At 44.1% G+C, this 16,726-nt stretch overlaps 1 protein-coding gene across 1 annotated transcript; it reads left to right on the top strand.

Annotated features, from left to right (window-relative positions):
- Positions 1-2,797: 2,797 nt before the first annotated feature.
- LOC117342477 (mucin-1-like) lies at positions 2,798-5,464 on the top strand. Its single transcript, XM_033904648.1, has one exon. The coding sequence runs from the start codon at positions 2,798-2,800 to the stop codon at positions 5,462-5,464; it is 2,667 nt and encodes an 888-aa protein (XP_033760539.1).
- Positions 5,465-16,726: the final 11,262 nt, after the last annotated feature.

Below are 16,726 nucleotides of genomic sequence, written 5' to 3'. Positions count from 1 at the left end.
GGTGTCCTTAATAGAGAGGTGTCCTTTAAATAGAGGGTTCAACGAGTTATGTCCCTTATAAACAAAGAACCAAACCAAAGTCTATCCCGAATGTTCTATCATGAAATCCCAAGTACCCCGAATGTTCCATTATGAAATTCCAAGTAATCATTAATGTTCCGTTATGAATTCCAAAGTAATCCCGAATGTTCAGTTGTGAAATCCAAAGTATCCAGAACTACGACTTTGCTGTAGAAAGATACCAAATTCAAGTGAATCCCGAGTGAGCATGAGTGTACCGCCTACATACCCCTGGACCCTGAGTGTACTAAAACCAAATGAAAAATTGAAAGAAAAAAATATGCAGTTTGCATCCAATCTTTGAATAATGTAGACGGGTATGAGCCATAAATAATGTGATATGTAACCACAATAACAAACTTTATTCTTCACGGATCCCGTTTATGATAGTATGTGTGGGTGTACGATAGGAACAGAAATTAGATTCACGTACCCGTTAAGACTGAATTAGACGGCGCCTCTATGCCATGTCACATTTTACTTTTATTTCGACGGAGAAAACTAGATGTGGTTTCTAGTTGCCATCACCAACGTGGTTGACTGAAGCAGCACGGTTTTGGAGCACCTGTTAGAAGCCAATTTGTTGCCTCATTAGCGACCGAAGGCGCTAACGTTGTAGCACTGCCCCTGATAGCCTGCAGTACTCGGTGCCAGTACTTAAAGTTACATTTCTCTTGTTATCGGGCCCGTCCCTCAGATCCCCTGGGTTCCGTCCAAGACCCGAAGGGACCTTATCGGCGGTAATTGGACGGTCACAATTGCGGGTCGTCCACCTGTCGGAGAACATGGCCGCAGATGTACAAATCTCTCCCCTAAAGTCGAGGACGGCTTTTGATATCGTCATAAAAAATACGACCGCGGCACTGTCCCAATAGATACAGAGTAATAGACGTGGGATCGCCACAAACTTTTGTATCGCAAACGTGGTCTATCTGGGAACGCCAGCACCACTGTCCTACAGATGATAAAACAAAGACCTACGTAACGACAATGGGTTTTATTTTCGTAAACATGTACATTCATTGTTTTGCTATGCATCAAAGATGAGTCTGTCACTCAAAAGCTTTGTGAATTTACAATTGAAACTTATTCATCCTTAAAAACAAAACGAGATTTTGAATTGTTACCTTAAAAAAATTGGGTCATTCAAATAGTATCGAATTATTTTTTCCAATTTAGTAGTTATATTTTTGTTTTATTGTTGTTCAGAGGAACGGCTGGCGGAGTAAATATTTCGGCTCTTTGTATACAAACTTTTATCCCAATGCTACGTTTTATGTAGCGTTATTGTCGATGAGGAAGGTTTGGTTGTGTATTGTTTGATATCCTAACAACAGCTTCGGTCATGCAAGGATGGTGTTAATGAGAATTATAACCAATAACACTGACACTCCAACGAAACTTATTCTTTATTGAACCATGGTCTACACAAATCGAGAAAGTGAGGATGAACCATATTACGTAGAAACACTTGTTTTGAAAATCCGAGTCTTATACGATTAACATTATCAATAGTGGATTTCCGTTACTGTTTGTCATGTGCTGATTACAGATATCACACATCCAGGTGCACACGGCTGTCAATCATATAGTCCCGCCTATTTCACTCTCTAGGGATTCCTGCCCCGCCCCTTTATTAGACGACAATTAGAGTAGGCCGTATCGTCAACTTAACGTGTTTTCTTAATACATGATAAATATGGAAGTATCATATTATCAGGGGGGAAACGGAAGCTTTAAGGTTGGCTGACGTTTTGTAGGTAGAACGGTTAGAGAGGACAAACTACACATCAACACGCCTGCTATCTGAGAATCCGGAATGTTAAACTGATAACAAGGAGGAATTGGGTACTTAAGAAATTTTCGATCGTCTTCAGAATATCTGTTGAGGTTATCAAGGTATATTGACAAAGACTAACAATATGAATTGCTTCAAAAGGACGACCAAATGTTAACAGTGATACGATATCTTAAGCACGCAGAGACACTCCAGATAAGTCCCGATTGTGGGTTGTCACTCGGGATACCCTTTGGAGTTGTCGGCCTTCATATTGCTGTTAAACAAAAGAAATGACGGTTCTTACTTGGTCATCCTCACTTTACGATGTTAATCATGTATACAAAGAATGAATTAGATTTGCATATTTCTTAATTTACAGAGAAAAATGTATACTTATCGCTTTTAAACGTTTTGATGATCATTGTGCTACACCCATGCAGGTAGATATACATTGTAGGTACGTCCTTCACTGTCATTCAAATTGTCTAACGTCTGGTATTGGGGTTAGAGGAAACTCGGGCTAATGCTTATAACTACAGACAACATTGTTACTTCTTAACACTATAAACTAATCCCAAATCTCATCGATCTATTGATGGTGTTAATTATCTGGTAGCAATGAATAAGTAATTTGTTCATAAAAATACTTATAAAATAACAATACTATTGAATTACATTGACAAAAAAACAGTTTAGAGTGAATGGTTACAGTATGATGAAGCATTGTATAGTTTTATTCCCAGCAGATCAAAGATAGCATCAAAAGTGTTCACTGATCAAATTAAACATTAACGGTGAGATATTAGAAATAAACGTTATGAAATATTGACGTCAGTTTCCAATTTTTAGGTAAAAATATTAATTAACTCTGAACTAATTACCTAGCTGCGTTATCAAAGTATAATTTAATACAGGGTCTAATCTATAAGACCAGACATGGTCCACTAAACACCATACATGCTCCACTACAACATCAGATACAGCCCAAGTAAAATACAGGACACGATCCCAATACAACACCGAACACGACCCACGACAACACCGGACACGGCCCCACTACAACACCAGACACGGCCTCACTACAACACCAGTCATGTCCCCACTACAACCCCAGACACGGCCCAACTACAACATCAGTCACGTCCCCACTACAACACCAGACACGGCCCCACTACAACACCAGACACGGCCCCACAACAACACCAGACACGACCCACTATAACACCAGACACGGCCCCACTACAACACCAGACACGGCCCCACTACAACACCAGACACGGCCGCACTACAACACCAGACACGGCCCCACTACAACACCAGACACGGCCCCACTACAACACCGGACACGGCCCCACAACAACACCAGACACGACCCACTATAACACCAGACACGGCCCACATACAACACCAGACACGACCAACTATAACACCAGACACGGCCCACATACAACACCAGACACGGCCCCACTACAACACCAGACACGGCCCCAATACAACACCAGACACGGCCCCACTACAACACCGGACACAACCCCACTACAACACCGGACATGGCCCAACTACAACATCAGACACGGCCCCACTACAACACCAGACACGGCCCCACTACAACAGCAGACACGGCCCCACTACAACACCGGACACGGCCCCACTACAACACCAGACACGGCCCCACTACAACACCAGACACGGCCCACTACAACACCAGACACGGCCCCACTACAACACCAGACACGGCCCCACTACAACACCAGACACGGCCCCACTACAACACCGGACACGGCCACACTACAACATCAGACACGGCCCTTCTACAACACCAGACACGGCCGCACTACAACACCAGACACGGCCCCACTACAACACCAGACACGGCCCCTCTACAACACCAGTCACGACCACCAGACACGGCCCCACTACAACACCAGACACGGCCACCAGACACGGCCCCACTACAACACCAGGCACGGCCCACTACAACACCAGACACGTCCGCACTACAACACCGGACACGGCCCCACTACAACACCGGACACGGCCCCACTACAACACCGGACACGGCCCCACTACAACACCGGACACGGCCTACTACAACACCGGACACGGCCCCATTACAACACCAGACACGGGCCCATTACAGCACTAGACACGGGCCCCACTACAACACCAGACACGGCCCCACTACAACACCGGACACGGCCCCATTACAACACCGGACACGGTCCCACAACAACACCAGACACGGCCCCACTACAACACCAGACACGGCCCCACTACAACACCAGACACTGCCCCATTACAACACCGGACACGGCCATACTACAACATCAGACACGGCCCCACTACAACACCAGACACGGCCGCACTACAACACCAGACACGGCCCCACTACAACACCAGACACGGCCCCACTACAACACCAGACACGGCCCCACTACAACACCAGACATGGCCCCACTACAACACCAGACACGGCCCCACTACAACACTAGACACGGCCCCACTACAACACCAGACATGGCCCCACTACAACACCAGACACGGCCCCACTACAACACCAGACACAGACACACTACAACACCAGACATGGCCCCACTACAACACCAGACACGGCCCCACTACAACACCAGACACAGCCACACTACAACACCAGACACAGCCACACTACAACACCAGACACGGCCCCACTACAACACCGGACACGGCCCCACTACAACACCAGACACGGCCCCTCTACAACACCAGTCACGACCACCAGACACGGCCCCACTACAACACCAGACACGGCCACCAGACACGGCCACCAGACACGGCCCCACTACAACACCAGACACGGCCGCACTACAACACCGGACACGGCCCCACTACAACACCGGACACGGTCCCACAACAACACCAGACACGGCCCACTACAACACCGGACACGGCCCCATTACAACACCAGACACGGCCCCACTACAACACCAGACACGGCCCCACTACAACACCAGACACGGGCCCACTACAGCACCAGACACGGCCCCACTACAACACCGGACACGGCCCCAAAACAACACCGGACACGGCCACACCAAACACCGGACACGGCCACCAGACACGGCCACACTACAACACCAGACACGGCCCCACTACAACACCAGACACGGGCCCACTACAACACTAGACACGGGGCCCACTACAACACCGGACACGGTCCCACTGCAACACCGGACACGGGCCCACTACAACACCAGACACGGCCACACTATAACACCGGACACGGCCCCACTACAACACCGGACACGGCCCCCACTACAACACCGGACACGGGCCCACTACAGCACCGGACACGTCCACACTACAGCACCGGACACGGCCCCCACTACAACACCGGACACGGGCCCACTACAACACCAGACACGGCCCCACTACAACACCGGACACGGGCCCACTACAACACCAGACACGTCCACACTACAACACCAGACACGTCCACACTACAGCACCGGATACGCAAATCACGCTTTGCAACTCAATTCTCGAAGGAAAGATATACTCTATGTTTATTGTAGGATACTGTTTACATATGTCATACAAAAAAGACGTCTTGTATTTTTGTCAACTTACTTCATGATGATGTCATAAAACAGTAGAGTGGCTGTCAAGAACTCTCACTACTTTAACCTTTGCACTCAAGTCTCACCCTGTCCCTCCTCAATCCGCTTCCCCACTCTGGACAGGTGTGACACTCGTGAGACCGCTTATTTGTCAGAACTGTCCTCAGTGTCCATATACTTTCCTGTGCTGGTGTCTTTTTTTCAACCATCAACGAGGTCAGCTAGTGTTGCGTGCCGATATAGACCCCCTTGGTGGCAGTTATATGCCTAATTTATTATATCCAACTCAAAAGACAAAATACATCACAGGTATAACCTTGTACAAACATAAATACAAGATCGAAAACCAAACCTCAATAGGACGGGTCAAGTTTTATTTTCTCAGCCATTTCAATCTCACTCGTATATCACCGAGTATCTTCAATCGCCAAAGCTGTGAATCCTAGAAACGTTCCGAATGTAAACACAAAATGCCTATTTGGCTGCATTAAACACTGATCCTCGCTCTAAATAACCCTGTTAGTAACTTTGATGTTCGAGTATCGGTGATAGGACACTTTTGATCACAGATCAGAGAAACTTCCGTCATTGTTGTTGTCCGATTACTCACTCCATCCGGGGCCCATTACGCCCTCATCGCCGCCTATAAACAATCTCGCGCGGTAATTTATGACGCAGGGAAGGATGAGTTACGGTGAAGATAGAAGTCTACCACAATCATCATGGATACCCGAAAAACTGCTATCTAAGTATTCACTGTCTTTCCGCGGTCAGACGTTAAAAGGTATGGGGTCTCTTGTCCGACCTCGTGGGTTTTTTCGGGTTAACACAGCTGTTATGGAAGGGACCTTAATGTACTTTGACCGAGATTGGTAACACAGTTTCCTCCTTTGGTAAGACCCCTCGCGCACTTCCATCCGTGCCAACAATAGCGATAAATTATATCAAGTTATGTAACTTTTTTCACAAATAAAGTTGCACACTCCTTCAAAATAATAGCAAGACGGACCCGTTCTCTTCGCAAGGCTTAACGCAAAACATTCGTATCCCACTAGTGTGATATTAATTGAACCTTGACGAAACTAAGGGGACAGACAAAACAACAACAACTTGTCCATTCAACGTCTAATCCGACGATTTTCCAAAGTACAAAATGTAGGGCCATGAAATTAACGCCTGTCTCCGATCGGGGAAAATTTTCCATGGCACGGAAACCCCAAATGTTTTATTTATGACACGCTTTCAGATATCAAACTTGCTTTATTTGACCAATCCAGATATGTTTTGTCACATTTCTCTGATTTTTGTGAATATTGTAATACTTGCGGAATCTGAAATTATTCACGGAAAGTACCAATCGGAACACCTCGAACGTAGGCTCGGACAATCGGAACACCTCGCCACCGTCTGCGAACGTAGGTTTCGGAGAAAATGACGAGGGGTTCCGATTGGGAAAGTACGGACGGATCCCGATATTAATATACTCCTCTCATCTTCCGGGCCTTGACTGAATTGGTCGATAAATTTCGATTCGCCTCTAATATCTGACGCGAAGTTTTACCTATTGAAAGCACGTACTGCACATGATGTTTATGGCATCGTCTAAAGCACACTGCCTTAATTGTTGTTAAAATCACTAGATTTATGTGTTCTGTACTAAAAACATGGTATATTTGAACAAGAACATACATCGACGTCACTGATTTGAAGGATGGCAAAACTATGAAACGGGCTGTTATTTCAACCGTTGGATGCTGGCCCAAATTTACCCGCGTTTCTTTATCCGAGGAGAGGACTGAACACAACCTGGGAACCTTGACCAGTGTCTGAGAACATCACACCACGGTACAGGGCAACAATGCCAATTGGACAGTGACATGTCATCAAACTTCTGATGATAACATCATTTTCAAATTACTTAAATAATCGATTTAGCTTAAACTGCACCATCATAGTGGTGTATATTGGAGTTTAAAATCCCCGTCTATTGTACAGAAGTTATTAAATCTTCATTCTTCATATTACATTAATGACATTTCACCTCTGAATGCGCGAGTCTTAAAGCCGTTGATTGGTTAATCGTGGTGAATGGCGAGGTGTCAGAATATTACAGAACGCGGTGTGAAATTACCTGACAGAAAATAGTTCCCCTTGTGTGAGCTGTCTGGGTGATAAATGATCGATACTAAAAACTCGACGATTTGTTTGGTGTGTGTGTGGTTGTCTCCCCTCATTGTCTCAACTGTCATGATTTCGTTTGATTAGAAATTATGCAGTTTTACACACTTGCTATATAATATGTATATTAATATATAAAACACTAAGCTATCACATACAGTCATCAGCGACCCGGCTAATTCAAGCCGACGTCTGCTGGGTTTATTAATTAATGCTAAACCGTTTTTTATAGTCGCCCATTATATACACACCCTTACAGTACTGAAGAGTATGCCACACTCCTGATGGGATGACTGGCCACTTCATTTCTTATTAGAATGATGTCTCCCCCGGGGAGGTGAACCCTCGCCTGTCTCAGACGGAAACGATCTCGTCAGCGACAACGACTATTACCGACCGTGGCTATCAATTGCTGTTTTGACACCTAGATACATGAGTACCTTATGACATAATGTATAGAACAAAAGTCACGTTTCTCTGACTCGAAGTTCTCACATCAGAGCGACACCTGGTGTCATTAGTTTGAAGGTTTGTTTCCCCGGCAGTCACTCGATACCCCCGCCTGTCACCGTCCCGGGTGGGGGAGGTAAAGTCTCCCAACACATACCATGTATTATTCTAATATCTTTACTTTATACCTGGTTTTAAACTAAATTTGATTTATTTGAAATTATCGCAATGCAATTAGAAGGTTTAACGCTCCATGTTCATACTTCGACAGAGAAACGCTTTAAACTATTTTGGGGTGGAATCCTGAATACTCGGGTATACTACTGACAGCGGCGGAAAACCTGGCCAGATTTCGTAGCGATAACACACTTTATCCTAATTGAATTTATCACTTGGAAGTCAAACGAGTAGGTATCGGGTGGCTAACAATTTACTGCCGCGCGACCTATCATTTCCACAAATTACGGCAAATTAACGGAACTACTCTCGAAAGCTAATCGACCCGCGTAAACTTTGGCGTCAAGGGTCAGTTGAGGTTCAGGACTTTTATTCACGAAGTACGGTATAAGTATCTGTCAAAGTGACATATTTCCACGAGTTGCTGCACAGGTAACGTCGTCAGTGGCCTGCACCTCCGGGGTGTAGAGGAGGGAGGTATACGGAGATAGTTGTATGTTGCCTCATTATGAAACTAATGTAATCAATTTGAAATGTAGAGTTATCGCAGAGATTTAACGTGTTTCTAACGATGATGTGCATAGACTAAGTACAGGTCCCGTTGCTATGGGAATTGTTCAATGGTAGTTTTGGTTTCGGTGTTGTATTATTTCTATCGACAGTTAAAGTCATTTAAGGACGGTCTCTCCATGAGGCTTCTGCGTGTTGTGTATTCATGTTTATCTCATCAAGATGGCGCGGAACTGATATCGATTTTATAGTGCTGCCTCACTGAAGCATACTGCCGAAAATCTTGTATCCTTATGGCAATTGTGAAAAAACTCGCTGTGGTGCTTTGGAGATAGTGCAACAGGTGGTGTTTCTTGATAATCGTGCAGACAGATCGTGCTGCTTTGGAAATTGTTCAAACAAATTGTATTGCCTTGGAATCGTGAAAACAAGTAGTGTTAAACTTGGTAGGGAAATTATGAAAACATATGGCGTTGCTATGGATATTGTGTAAATAGGAAGTCTTGTTTTGGAATCGTGCAAACAGGTCTTTATACTATGGAAAGTATGCAAACAGGTCGTGTTGCTTCGGAGTCCAGTGAACAGACCATGTTTCATGAAAGAAACTATGTGGCAACATTTACGTGAACTTTTCCGATCACGGGGTATCTTTTGTTACATAATGATTGGTGAAACCACTTCTCCCCAGGATAATCGATATGAACTTTTGGCTATTTCAAGAACCACTACTCTCCTTGGTATTCACGGTAATAATTTTCCAAATCATTAGTATAAGTTATTGGTTTTTATCGCCTATATGACGGCGCCTATTGCCCAGTTTCACTCGATATAGTATAATAAACAAGACGTTATACTCTCTTCAAGAGCCTCGGTATCACTCGGTCCAATCAACGAAAAAAAATCGTCTATATAAATGATAGAAGAAAAAAAACATCGTAAAGAACGAGTTACAATAGCAGTATGTATCGCTTGAGTGAAGACAGCTTACACACCTTCCCCGGCCGCACCAGCGCTAATGATACAGGCGCGGTCCTGTACTCTGTAATCAGACTGCGGTAAGTACAGCAGATATGTAGGGTCGTCGCCTTGATGAGAAGGAGAAGGACGTTTAGACATTTATCGGATGAATTTAATTTCCCTCGATGCTTGTCTCGTGCGAGGTACCACTACAGATCCGAGGGGAGGGGTGCGGTACGCTGTACCCCGGGGGAGGGGCGAATGCCGATGTGACAGACAGATAAAGGAGCAGTGATTGGTGGATTGATTTCATATCTCCCTAATAAGGATGTGGTCACGTATTGTGGTGGCCCTTGCACGCAGGTCACGTGCAGTTTGGCGGGATTCATTGTGAAATATTAATATTTTTATTAATATGTATCATACAGTCACACTAGTCTCCACATGACTGGCAAACACATTGAACACACGCACCAAACACAAACGAAACATCATATCTTAAGCCATCAGTTGCATTTTTACCTTTGTTGACAATCTTAACGAAACTATCATTCTGGAACATAAATTTTGCGTGTTTACAAAATCTAGCAAGTCACATGATGACAAGTTACTAGGAAATAAAAACTAAGCGCAATCTAAACCGTGTATATAGACCTGCGATTTGTACCTACGACGATGTGACATTTTCCCGACAAGCGCCATTTCTGCCTGCCGTGTATCTATTGAACGCGAATATGATATTTTACTCTGTAAAGAAATGAAAGAGAGGCAATTCTTAAATAAATTAAGCAATTTAGTAGAGGAGAACCGGGCAAGCAGAATCAGGGACAGAAAAGGGCGTTATGTTGATTGTTGGTGTAAGAATTGCGATATTCAACAAAATAAAACATAAAATCTTTGTTAATTAAAACTTCTTTTGGCAAATGAAGTCATTTTCACCAAATAATGTAATTTCAAAGTCGGTTGTGTATTTAGTATTATATTCTCGTCGTGACGAATATGTTACATTCTGTAATAAAAAGGAATAAAGAACTCGAACAATATCCCGTCCGTGCTAGGGCTCGCTATAGCGGCCCCTCGCTCTCAAGGCAGACCAACCATTAGGCCGCTAACTGGAATTTCCCGCTAAACCTGAGCTTGTAAGGTGACCTATACCCTCTTCTTTTACACTACTCCCTCCTTAACAAAGTCTTAGCCTTCGAGGACAACCACAACTCAGGTTCTTTAGCTCCAATGAAGCCTCTCGATAACCTATAGCTTTCACTTGGATTGGTGAACAGCACCAAATCTAGAACAGTAAGATTACTGGAAAGTATTCTACCCGTGCTGGGGCTCGAACTAGTGATCTCTCTCTCCCAAATCCCTGACACTAGACTAAAGGGAAATTCCCGCTAACATGAGCTAGACCTTTACTCTCTATTTTAGACGGCTGGTGCAGGTCGGCCGCTGCCTTTTGTATCGCTCAAGGGTTTCCCTGAACGAGCTCAATGGGTGACGCAAGTCATATGACAGATTAACTGGAATGACACATGATTTCGCGCTCAGCGACGCAGCAGATTGTGTGCTCTAATCACAATATCGACAAGAAGAATCTGGTTTTATCGAGAAATCGCTCCATTTCCATAAAAATGTGACGCGTACCGCACCATTCCCATAAACTTGTTACGCGTACCACACTATTCCCATAAACTTGTGACGCGTACCGCACCATTCCAATAAACTGGTGACGCGTACCGCACCATTCCAATAAACTTGTGACGCGTACCGCACCATTACAATTAACTTGTGACGCGTATCGCACCATTCCCATAAAGTTGTGACGCGTACCGCACCATTCCCATAAAGTTGTGACGCGTACCGCTCAATTCCCAGAAACTTGTGACGTGTACCGCACCATTTCCATAAACTTGTGACGCGTACCGCACCATTCCCATAAACTTGTGACGCGTACCGCACAATTCCCATAAACTTGTGACGCGTTCCGCACTATTCCCATAAACTTGTGACGCGAACCGCACCATTTCCATTCAAATTTCTTATTGGTGGATAGATCGATCAAACAATGCTGTACTTTGAAAATGAATTTCCCTGAAATATAGATGAATGACCGCCATGCCCACCCAACTGGGGTTTACTCCGTACTACCCTAGCTGAGATTGACCCTCTTAGAAGATCGGTCTTGTCAAAACTGCAATCAAACTTACTATTATCTTTCAGAAATAGTCGTTTGATCTTTTACCATATCACTGTAATTTAATAACAATCAAGATTTATTATTTCTTTGTTGCATGTTGACACTGCATATGTTGATACAACACTAAGTCCCGTATCTGATATTAAACTCGTCACGCCGTGCTTGGCCTTTGTAGGGACGTATGCAATACTGATGTCGGTAGACCAGTATGGCGGTAACAACAGCGCATGGATGTTATATGTTTTTTAAAGTCGTAATGTGGCGTCATTTTAAAGAGATAGACAACTTAACCAATGTCGTGTATGACACAGTTTCATGGAGCAATTTGATTATATATTTTACCGACGACATGTTTTAACTGAATGGTCACTTGACTAGAGTACTACCACCGTCTGCATGGTAAACAATAAAGATCATCAAGGTAGCAATAACAATGATGTTTACACTCTGACAAATGTCTTTTTCGTCCAATAGGAACTCGCCGATTGGTTCATATTAAAGGAGTTTCGACAATCGAAACACCTCGACTACGTTTGTCTAGTTTCGTAAAACAAAAAATGACAAGGGGATCCGACTAGGAGTTTCGAGTGACTTTATTTGGCAATCGGAACACTTCGGCTACGTTTGTCTAGCTTCGTAAAAATGACAAGAGGTTCCGATTTGGAGTTTCAAGTAATTTTGTTTTCGGTAATCGGAACACCTCGCACACGTCAAATAAAGCGAAGGCAGTTCGTAATAAATGGCGGAAAGGGTATTCCGAATGTTTCTTCCGGTATTTGTTTATTTGTTTGCTGGGTTTGCCGTTGCATTGACAATATCCATAAGCTATACACAAACATATATAGCCGCTAATATCTTGCCGCGCGTTCATGTTGTCTTCTATTTAGTTTTAGTTTTCAGATGGAGTAGGCTTACCTGGGTTAATCAGCTAATGTAAGCTGCTTCCGTTTCGTCACCTGTATCAAACAAAACGTGGCCCCTTTAGGAGCAAGTTGAAACCTTTGTGTTGTAATTGTGGGCGTTATCTCTGAGTTGCATTGATGTATTTTATACCACAGTGACAATGTTCTTATCACTCAATCCGCTCGTAATTTTACACGATTCGATGATAAAATAGCCGTCTGCTTTGGGACATACAGAGTCGTCATAAAAATACTTGCCGTATCTCTCGGTCTTGTACCTTTATGCAATAAAGTCACACTGTTTTATCCCTTTGTAAACGTGTGGCGAAGCTCGCCGCGATTTTAAAAGTTCGCTTACCTATAAATTTTGTCTGTGTCGAACGATCAAAGAAGGATTAAATCCCCGGGTATGTGTCGAGGGAGGGGGCATCGTTGTTTGCTATAGATAAGTGGGTGGACTATCTATTTGTCCCCACACCTCAACTTCAACATCTTACTGATTATATTCGTTCTTTCCGCCGACACATTACCGTTACATACTCGTCCCATCCTCAACACATTACCGGTACATACTCGTCCCATCCTCAACACATAACTGTTGCATACTCGTCCTAACCTCAACACATTACCGGTACATACTCGCCCAATCCTCAACACATTATTGTCACATACTCGCCCATCCTCAACACATTTTGGTTGCATACTCGTCCCATCTTCAACACATTACTGTTATATACTCGTCCCATACTCAACACATTTTGGTTGCATACTCGTCCCATCCTCAACACATTACTGTTACATACTCGTCCCATACTCAACACATTAACGGTACATACTCGTCCCATCCTCAACACATTTCTGTTATATACTCGTCCCATCCTCAACACTTAACTGTTACATACTCGTCCCATCCTCAACACATTACCGTTACATACTCGTCCCATCCTCAACACATTACCGTTACATACTCGTCCGATCCTCAACACATTACTGTTGCATACTCGTCCCATCCTCAACGCATTACCGTCGCATACCCGTCTTCTCTTACACATACCCAGAACAATCTCGTCCCATCCTCAACACATTACCGTTACACACTCGTCTCCTTGTCAACACTTACTGGTACATACTCGTCCCATCTTCAACACATTACCGGTACATACTCGTCCCCTCCCCACACATTACCGGTACATACTCGCCCCTCCCCACACATTACCGGTATATACTCGCCCCTCCCCACACATTACCGGTACATACTCGCCCCTCCCTAACGCATTACCGATAGATACTCGTCCCCTCCCTAACACATTACCGGTACATACTCGTCCCCTCCCCACACATTACCGGTACATACTCGTCCCCTCCCTACACATTACCAGTACATACTCGTCCCCTCCCTACACATTACCGATACATACTCGCCCCTCCCCAAACATTACCGGTACATACTCGTCCCCTCCCAACACATTACCGGTACATACTCGTCCCCTCCCAACACATTACCGATAGATACTCGTCCCCTCCCAACACATTACCGATAGATACGCGTCCCCTCCCAACACATTACCGATAGATACTCGTCCCCTCCCTACACATTACCGGTACATACTCGTCCCCTCCCAACACATTACCGATAGATACTCGTCCCTCCCCAAACATTACCGGTACATACTCGTCCCCTCTCTAACACATTATCGGTACATACTTGTCCCCTCCCCACATATTTCCGGTACATACTCGCCTCTCCCCACACATTACCGGTACATACTCGTTCCTTCCCTACACATTACCAGTACATACTCGCCCCTCCCCAAACATTACCGGTACATACTCGTCCCCTCCCAACACATTACCGGTACATACTCGCCCCTCCCCACACATTACCGGTACATACTCGTCCCTCCCAACACATTACCGATAGATACTCGTCCTCTCCCCACACGTTACCGGTACATACTCGCCCCTCCCCAACACATTACCGGTACATACTCGCCCCCTCTCAACACATTACTGGTACATACTCGCCCCCTCTTCAACATATTAGCGTTACATACTCGCCCCCTCTCAACACATTACTGGTACATACTCGCCCCCTCTTCATTACATTACCAGTACATACTCGTCCCCTCCCTACACATTACCGGTACATACTCGCCCCTCCCCAAACATTACCGGTACATACTCGTCCCTTCCCCACACATTACCGGTACAACATACTCGCCCCTCCCCAAACATTACCGGCACATACTCGCCCCCTCCTGTTATATCTTCATGTGATATCGGCTACATACCCGTCATTTTTCTGAGGTATTAGACCATTCAGACAGTCTTCGTCAAGGGGACTTCTTATCAGCCCATTGTTTACCGCTATACTGGGCGCGTGAAGAAGCCCTTAACCTCGTCACCATGGGTCACAGCAATGTCGAGATTCCAGGGTAGATAGTAAAAATCTCATCGCAGATGTAACTGCTCAACTTATGCACTACAGTGTGGAGGTACAGTGTGTCCGTCACTGTCCTGTGCCATTGTGTCATATATACCATAGATATTTATATGCTCTACGCTGAGGTCATCACGACATACAGTCAGACATGTCTATCATCAGTCTAGGAATTAACCACAAGAAATACAGTATTTCTAACTAGTGCTAAGCATTAAAAATGGTATACAACATGATAGGCCAAAAGACGTCTGGACAGACTCGTATAGACCCATAATTTTGTGTGTTTGTGCTTAAAGGTCAAATATCTCTCAAATAGTTGTGAAAACAGCATTTTATCATGCTGATATGAAATTTAAAATGGCGATATCTTCAAGTTCCATTCGTCTTTCTTTGGGAACGTCTCAACGGACGTGACGCTGAGAAGTATGACGTCAGAACTAAAACAAGAAACATGGTGTTAATAAAAGAGTTTATGTGATGGGTGTTATAATACTGATAACAGGGTAGTTATGTGATGGGTGTTATAATACTGATAACAGGGTTGTTATGTGATGGGTGTTATAATACTGATAACAGGGTAGTTATGTGATGGGTGTTATAATACTGATGGCAGGGTAGTTATGTGATGGGTGTTATAATACTGATGACAGGGAAGTTATGTGATGGGTGTTATAATACTGATAAACTGATAACAGGGTAGTTATGTGATGGGTGTTTTAATACTGATAACAGGGTAGTTATGTGATGGGTGTTTTAATACTGATAATAGGGTAGTTATGTGATGGGTGTTATATAGTACTGATAACAGGGTAGTTATGTGATGGGTGTTATAATACTGATAACAGGGTAGTTATGTGATGGGTGTTATAATACTGATAACAGGGTAGTTATGTGATGGGTATTATAATACTGATAATACTGATAACAGGGTAGTAATGTGATGGGTGTTATAATACTGATAACAGGGTAGTTATGTGATGGGTATTATAATACTGATAATACTGATAACAGGGTAGTTATGTGATGGGTGTTATATAGTACTGATAACAGGGAAGTTATGTGATGGGGGTTATGATACTGATAACAGGGAAGTTATGTGATGAGCTTCATAATACTGATAACAGGGTAGTTATCTGATGGATGTTATAATACTGATAACAGGGTAGTTATGTGATGGGTGTTATAATACTGATAACAGGGTTGTTATGTGATGGGTGTTATAATACTGATAACAGGGTAGTTATGTGATGGGTGATATGACACTGATAACAGGGTAGTTATGTGATGGGTGATATGACACTGATAACAGGGTAGTTATGTGATGGGTGATATGACACTGATAACAGGGTAGTTATGTGATGGGTGATATGACACTGATAACAGGGTAGGTATGTGATGGGTGTTATAATACTGATAACAGGGTAGTTATGTGATGGGTGTTATAATTCTGATCACAGGGTAGTTATGTGATGGGTGTTA

This window comes from Pecten maximus, chromosome 2, assembly GCF_902652985.1.
Source record: "Pecten maximus chromosome 2, xPecMax1.1, whole genome shotgun sequence".
Lineage (NCBI taxonomy): Eukaryota > Metazoa > Mollusca > Bivalvia > Pectinida > Pectinidae > Pecten > Pecten maximus.
This window is presented reverse-complemented; position numbering and strand designations above follow the sequence as displayed.